An 8,005-nucleotide genomic window follows, 5' to 3' on the forward strand; every position below is an offset into this window, starting at 1 on the left:
AATATAAAAATCACTAAAAGTATTTCTATATTTCATACCATGCAATTGAAAATGTTTTGGCCGAAAGTTTGCTTGTCCTTAGCTATGGTGTTTCAGTTCTAAGGTGAAAAGAAAGATGAAGATCATGATTATTTCACCTTTTGTTTCTTTTAATTTGTTTATTAACTAAATTACAAGTTTTCCCTTTTATATAAAAATAAAACTAATTAAATTTCATGTCAACATCCATCAAACCCTCCACTAAAAATGAAATAGGTAAATACCACCTAAGGCCCTCAAGTCAAACTTTTAAAACCATTTATTATCTTTAGTTAATAGAAGTAATTTTTACAGTTTTTACAATTTAATCATTTTTCTTTAATTAACCAACTAAAATTTAAAATTTCTAAACCGAATTTTTATAAGACACTAATGACCTCGTAAATATTAAATAATTAATATTTATGAATTCATACGTTGAAACTATTTTTTTGATACCACTTAAAAACAAGCTGACTCTTTAAAAGAGAATTGACACGTCTAATTCACAAGAGAAAAACAAATAAAAACTAAGAAGCATGAAACCAAAAACACAAATTTCTTTTGGTTCTCTCTCTCCATTCGAAGCATGAATCCAAAAAACAATGATTTATGTTCTTTCGTTTCTTAGCTCTTTCCATCCGTTTCTCCCCACACAAAAGGAAAACATTGGGATAGGTGGGTCGGCAGCTGAGCTAAACTACAATGCCTTCCTATGGTACCGGTGTATCTTGTTTTTATTCTTCTTTTGTATCATTATTGAATTAATATTAATAAAAAAAACCATATCATATGCTAGAAATATATTGTGTGTGAGAAGGAAAATAAAATATTTTAAGGAGTAAGGGACGAAGTAGGGCAATTATTTACTGAAATTATTCACACCATCCACCTCACCTCAACTATGACATTGGCATTGATTGGAAACCGAACTTACAATTCCATCATTTTTCTCTATTTTACCCTTCATACACTCCCACAATCACAAAACTGCCAAATTGATTATAAGTATGTGACATCTGCTTACAAACTTCCCATTCCCATTCCCTTATTTGTATTTTCCTTTCCACGTCTTCCCCTTTTCTTTTTCCTGTTCCCGTGACAGGCAAGACTTATGACGACGCATGGCGAGACCGCTGCAACGAGCACGCCCGATGCACGTGCATTGCAGGAAGGGATAGCGGAGTTCTACGACCAGTCGTCTGGGCTTTGGGAAGACATTTGGGGTGACCATATGCATCATGGTTTTTACGATCCGGATTCCAATGTTTCAGGCTCCGATCATCCAGCTGCCCAGATCCGAATGATCGAAGAATCGCTCCGTTTCGCTGGAATAACCGGTTCGTTTTCTTTTCTTTTCTATCCACTTGTCAAATTCCATTAAAATCAAAGGATAAAGAATAACAAAGCACTAATATTCAACTTGAAACCAAACCTGCTCAACCCAAACTATTAATCTGGATTCAGTGGTTGAAAGCCAGCTCAGGTTTCTACAATTTTGTCTAAGCGCTGAGGTTTGTATTTACAATTACTATTTGAAATGAATGCCACTTAGCATGTTCGTCAAGGCCTGAAGACCGGTTTAAGTAAAATTTGAGATGGTTTACCTAAAAATATAGGTAGAGTTCAGGTCTTAACATTTAATAATTGAGCTTGACTAAATGATTAAGTTTATAATATTTTATATTGTGTTATTTTTATATATTATTTAATTTAAAATATATTAAAAAATAAATTTATATTAAATATATAATATTATTTTTAATATAATATAAAGATTATTATATAAAAAATTTTAATAAAAAATATAATATAATATAACATAAATATTTGTTTAAAAATATTTAAAAACAATATATGCAGGCTTAAGTTTTTTTTTTTTAAATAGACGAATTTAGATAAAATTTTATATTTATATTTTAGGTTAAACTAAATTTTAACAAATATAAAATATGTTAACATGTGGAATTCAAATACAATCCAATCCGGCCATGAGTACTTTTATTTAGCAAGCACCTTTTGTTTTTATAAGATTCAATTCTTTCAAAAAAAAAAATAGTTGATAAGATAAGTGACTCATCCATAAGATATTACTTTTAGAAATATATAAAATAAATGATGTGATTCTCAAACTTAATAGATTTGAGAATTTTACTATTATCTTTTACCGAGAAAAATATTGTTGAGAGCATCCACTCCTTCAAAACAAGTATTTGAAGTGTGGTTGTCAAACAGTAGACTGATTCCTCAATCGAGCTCTTAGACGGAAAACAAGAATGGATCAACTGTTGAAAACTTCGGAGCCAGTCTCCTAAACAACTATCATTTTCTTTAAATGTATTTTCTTTTTGTTAAATTGAATCAAAACCAAACTCAGTTAAGAATTATAATACGATATATATCACTACAAAATCATTTCATTTGTGATTAATAGCTTAATATCTATATCATTTTGATGGTAATAGAGAAAATATATTTTGATCGACGGATCTTGGAAAAGATTATAGTTAATAAAGTTGAATTTAGATTTTAAAAATTGTTGACTTAATATTGAAAAAATATATCAGAATTCAAAATTTTAAAAATAATGTAAGGAATAAATTGCTTATATATTTATAAATGACAGTACAAGTTAGTTATTTTTAATATTAATATGTACTGAATTTTATAACTATACGCAGTTGCTTGTATTTTTTGTATAATAATGAGCTCCTAAACTTAGAAATAGCAGATGGTTTAACCTCATTTAGTTGGATAGCTAGTTGTAAGAGTACGTAGGAACTAGAAAGCACCAAAATGGATAGGTTAATTAGGAAGGAACAAATGTAGTTAATGGGCGGGAGTAAGGGGGTTGCATTTGCTGTTTATGCTGGGTAGATAGAACAGGAAGGTGGAGGCAAGAGAAGTTCTTCTTCTCTACTGGTGTTGGAACCAATTCACAGAATAACAAGACAAGGAAACATGATATCCATTTGTGGTCCATTCTTCCGCCGCTACCTCCTTTGGCGGTAAGTAATTGGAGTAGCATATAACTAATAAAAATATCAATTCTATTTTATTTTTATTAGTTTCTACATTAAAACAAAGAGTAAGCTATCTTTTTTGTTAAAAATTTATCTATTTCTACGGTTAAAAATTAGTCTCTGCATGTCAGAATAAAATAAACATGGTATACTACATGTTACTATCTAGTTATTCTGTTAATCACACTAATTTTTTTATAGTACTGAAATTTTTAAATAGAAATAATTAATTTTTTTCTTAATATAAGATACAAGGATTAATTTACTTAATGTCTTGATATACATACCTCCATAATAATTTACTACCTATATTAATTATCCATCTACTTTATAACTACGTATTAAACTCTATACCATTCATGAAGCTTCTTAAACGTTTGTGTCTTGAGCCAATACACGTCAATTAAGAGGAAAAAGAAACATAAAATTAAAATAATAAAGGAAAACTATTCCATACCCCAAAAAAACTTCTCTCTAACATCTACCGTACGCTCTCTAAAAACTATCCCTCCCTCTCTTAAAAAATTACAAATTATTTTTAAAAATTTATTTCTTAAAAACCAATTATATACCTTATTTTCTTAAAAAATAATTATATATTATTTAAGTTTTTATCACTCACCCACGTGGTGGGTGGGTGTGGCTTGTGATAGGGTCTGTAATAATAATAATTAGATATGGCAACCCACAACGTAGATGATAAACAAATTTATGTAAAGACATATTTATAAAAAGATTATATAAAAATAAATGAAGATTGAGGAAAATTTTTCTCTGTTTAAATTTGAAAATTTTTGGATTTAAATTGTTTTTTATATAAATTTTATATTTTTATAATAATATTTGTTATTTTTTAAAATATTTTTGAAGGTATTCAACTGATATATTAATTTGGTTAAGAGTTATATAATTAGATTATATTAAAGTTTAAGGTTTAAAAATCGATGTGTTATATTTTTGTAGAGAAAACATGTGATTGAAATTTTAAAATGTGTAAATTTGAAGTACAAAAAACTTAAAAGTTAGTTGAGATGCTTTTCTTACTTTAATTATTCAGAGTAATTTTTTAAATTTTTGATAATTTTTTACTCTATTAATGGGCTTATAAAATATAGAAGATTAATTATTGGATCCACCGGATACCTTCTTGAGAGACCGAAACAAATATAATATAATACTTTATTATTTCTAATAATAATTAAAATTAATTTTGGATCAACCAAAACTCATTTATAATATATATAAACGTGTAAAGTGGTCTCCAAAATCTGATATAAAACAATTTAAGGTTAAATTAAATTAAATTAAAGCGTAAGCCTTTCTCTTTAATTTAATCTTTTTCAAAATTATTATTTTGCATAATCTTTCTCGACAAAAAGAAATAAATTTGAGAAAATATTAATTTAGTAAGATAATGGTACTGTTAATATAAAATATTATTATGATTAGTTATTTGAACTACTCATGAGAAGTGTGCGAGGGGTGAGTTACGTGAGAGCTAAAGTGGCAATTGAAGTGGGTTCATTTAAAGACACACAAATGTATCATTGCCCATTTTAGGTATGCTGTTACTGAATAAGGGCATTTCAGATTTTTTATAATTTATAATATCTATAACTCAAAATCAATACAATTTATAATATAATTTAATAAAATAGTAAATAATTTAGTTTATGCATATTTTAATAGGTTTGTGTCTTTTTTCTTTTTTCTTTTTTCAAAATTGTCGTATTTTATTTCGTGTATTCTCTCTCTCTCTATATTTGTTAATGATAAATTTTAAATACAGAGCAGCTCATAGTTGGGACCCGTCCAGTAGCAATATTTTAGATTTTGAGCATCTCTTAGGAAGTAGTTGGAATGGTAGGGTAGTTGAATGTTAACTTTAGTTGTTTATTTTAGTTAAGTTTCTTTTTTCACCAAAACAAAATTAAATTAAATTAAAGTATTTATTTTTGTGTCAGGTTCATGGTATAGCAATTTAATTTCTTTTTAACAAATGTATATTTTGATTAACGTATTTTGTGTGTGTGTGTGTGTTTTCATATTATTTTTTTGACATACTTTTTTAATTATTTCTGAAATTTTGTGTTTGACATTTTTACAAAGTAGAAGACAAGAAATGATTAAATTTTAGTATAAAGATTATAAAAAAAATTAGTATAGAGATTAAATCTACTGGAAAAAAAAGAAGAAGCATAATTGACACCCAAAATTGACATAATCTAATATCCTTAGGCATGACTTAATGTATTTTAATGTTTTATTTGTTCATTCTTTCTTTGATGATTAATAAAAGAAAGGTTGAATAGGAGCAAAATATCTTTACGGAGGAAAATAAAAAATTCTCTTAGATAACAACATGATAGGTTTTTTTTTTTTTTTTGTACAGAATCTTACCTTTAGTGACATTCAAGCTAGCCTTAAACGGATACCCGAAATGGACATAATTTCATTAGTTTTATAGTTCTGCTTCTTTAGCTGAGCATAATTGTTTCACTGCAATACACTGTATTTTTCCCCGTCTTGCTAACAAGTATACTCAAACAACATTAGCATGGATGAGCAGTAGCATGAGTTCAAGAGGATGCATAGATCTAATACATATTCATTATTGGAAAGAATCAAACTAAATATTCACAAAAATTCTCATCTTTCTTCTATGGTGTTTATTGAAATAAAGAATATGATGTTTCAAAAAAATGCAGCTAACAATAAATATGAGAACTTATTGATCTATAGATGCAAACAGCCCCCGAGTCCTTGTTTGCCGGTACCTTTGGATGAAGATGATCTTCTAACAATTGCTTTTACCTCTCAATTGGCTTATTCAGATGATCCAGCAAAGCAGCCCAAGACAATAGTTGATGTTGGATGTGGGATAGGAGGCAGCTCTAGATACTTAGCAAGGAAATTTGGAGCAGAATGTCAAGGCATTACTTTGAGCCCTGTCCAAGCTGGAAGGGCTAATGTTCTTGCTAAAGATGAAGGACTAGCAGACAAGGTATATGTGAAAAACTCTTCAGTTCTCTACATTTCAAGCTGGCATATCACTTCATAAATGTTTTCATCTTTGCAAGTGTTTAGTTTTGATGATAGAAAGATAGCTATAACACACTGCCATATTTGCAGGTTTCATTTCAAGTTGCAGATGCTCTGAAGCAACCATTCCCTGATGGTCAGTTTGATCTAGTTTGGTGTATGGAAAGTGGAGAACACATGCCTGATAAAGCTAAGGTTTGTTTTATCCCAATTAATATGCTACATTTTGTTGTTAAACTTTCAAGTTTGTTTGACTTGTTGAGATTAATGGAACTTTGGCATACATGCTATAATTCGCTTAATGGTGCCATATGTTTATTAATTTATTCCCTGCATCCAACACTGGCAGTTTGTTAATGAGTTGGCACGAGTTGCAGCTCCTGGAGGCACTATAATAATAGTGACATGGTGCCATAGGGATCTTGGTCCCTCGGAAGAGGATTTGGAGCCATGGGAGAAAAAGCTGCTAAATAGGATATGTAATGCTTACTATTTACCTGAGTGGTGTTCTACTTCTGACTATGTCAAACTACTTCAGTCCCTATCTCTCCAGGTAATTAATTTTACTTGGTTAAATAGCTAAAACCCTCTCTCAAGTTCAACATGCTTGTATAACGTTTTGATGAGATGATATAACATGCTACATTGCAGGATATACAGGCTGCTGATTGGTCTGAGCGTGTTGCCCCGTTTTGGCCGGCAGTGATACGCTCAGCGTTTACCTGGAAGGGCTTCATATCACTGCTACGTAGTGGTAACTATGTTTATAGCTCATAACTCTTAAACTAAGCTGATAGGAGAATAGGAGAGAATTGTTGATGTTGCTCTTATTGTGTGTTGATATCATTAGGATTAAAAGCCATAAAAGGTGCATTAGTGATGCCATTGATGATCCAAGGGTACCAGAAGGGTGTGATCAAGTTCGCTATCATCACATGCCGGAAACCCGAGTAAACCGCCACGACAACCAAATGTTTGACTCTGCTGCATTAATTTGAAACATAATTCATCTTCATAGTTGTAATAGGGGTGTGTCAGTGTCACCCCCCAATTGCTTATTTCAAGTATAAAATAAAGTAAGTCTGGGTTTCCTCTCGTTTCTGGAACTTGTTAGTCGTATTGTAGGCCAATAAAATCAATCAGTCTATAGAATGCATGGAGAACTATTGTAACATTGTAATTTTAGGCTTTTATTTTCAACCTTGCCTGTCTTGCTCATTCACTAATTTTTAGAGATGGAGAAATGAGTAAAGCAGGAATTAGCTGCTAGAAGTACAGCACCATCTTTCCCATTAACAAGGGATGTTTGGGGCCTCAAGAATTGGTCTACAATAATCCTACATCATTACTCCACGTGAATGGTGCTTGTGTCTTAATATAGGTAGTCATGAATTGGTTAATTGAGATTGTGGGGATTAAAAAACCCATTTCACTAATAAAAAAATAATTTAATATTAATATTTAAATACGTTAGAATTAAATTAAAAAATCACAGAAGATAACATGGCTTTCATGCATTTCGTTTTCACCAGAGATAAGTACAAGGTATAAACTATGGATTATATATTATCATGAGGCAGGTGTAGGAATAGACAATTTGCTCTTATCTTCTGCAAATAAGAGAAATGACGGTGGAGCCAAGCTTTCGTTAACGTCTACTCAACTTGGTGATGGAACCAATTTTATTATCAAAGTTATCCGAAGTATACATAAAACGCACGCAAGCTAGCATGTCAATTTTATTAAAATTTTATTAAAATTATTTGAGCAAATTGACTCTACATCAATTAAATGTTATGATCGGAGGTTAGATCATTATTATTTGGGTAAATTATAAAATTAGTCACTTTTGTTTGCCTTATATTACATTTTAGTCATTTATGTTTTAGTCACTTACGTTGTCGTATTGTTACGAAATGGTC

At 30.0% G+C, this 8,005-nt stretch overlaps 1 protein-coding gene across 2 annotated transcripts; it reads left to right on the plus strand.

Annotated features, from left to right (window-relative positions):
* Positions 1 to 1,022: 1,022 nt before the first annotated feature.
* LOC121215348 (tocopherol O-methyltransferase, chloroplastic) lies at positions 1,023 to 7,283 on the plus strand. 2 transcript variants are annotated; one of them, XM_041089733.1, is made up of 6 exons: positions 1,023 to 1,358; positions 5,876 to 6,045; positions 6,174 to 6,278; positions 6,433 to 6,636; positions 6,735 to 6,837; positions 6,934 to 7,283. In XM_041089733.1, exons 1-6 carry the CDS (start codon positions 1,133 to 1,135, stop codon positions 7,035 to 7,037), a joined length of 912 nt encoding a protein of 303 aa, XP_040945667.1. In that variant the 5' UTR covers positions 1,023 to 1,132; the 3' UTR covers positions 7,038 to 7,283. The 2 variants fall into 2 exon arrangements, with proteins under 2 accessions (XP_040945667.1, XP_040945668.1); XM_041089734.1 differs by having other exon boundaries at positions 6,744 to 6,837.
* Positions 7,284 to 8,005: the final 722 nt, after the last annotated feature.

Source organism: Gossypium hirsutum, chromosome D03, assembly GCF_007990345.1.
Source record: "Gossypium hirsutum isolate 1008001.06 chromosome D03, Gossypium_hirsutum_v2.1, whole genome shotgun sequence".
NCBI classification, from domain to species: domain Eukaryota; kingdom Viridiplantae; phylum Streptophyta; class Magnoliopsida; order Malvales; family Malvaceae; genus Gossypium; species Gossypium hirsutum.

Coding starts and splice junctions, on each gene's coding strand:
- LOC121215348 (XM_041089733.1), top strand. CDS start 1,133: ATGACGACGCATGGCGAGACCGCTGCAACGAGCACGCCCGATGCACGT. Junction 1,359..5,875: donor CCGTTTCGCTGGAATAACCG/GTTCGTTTTCTT, acceptor TGGCTTATTCAG/ATGATCCAGCAAAGCAGCCC. Junction 6,046..6,173: donor ATGAAGGACTAGCAGACAAG/GTATATGTGAAA, acceptor CCATATTTGCAG/GTTTCATTTCAAGTTGCAGA.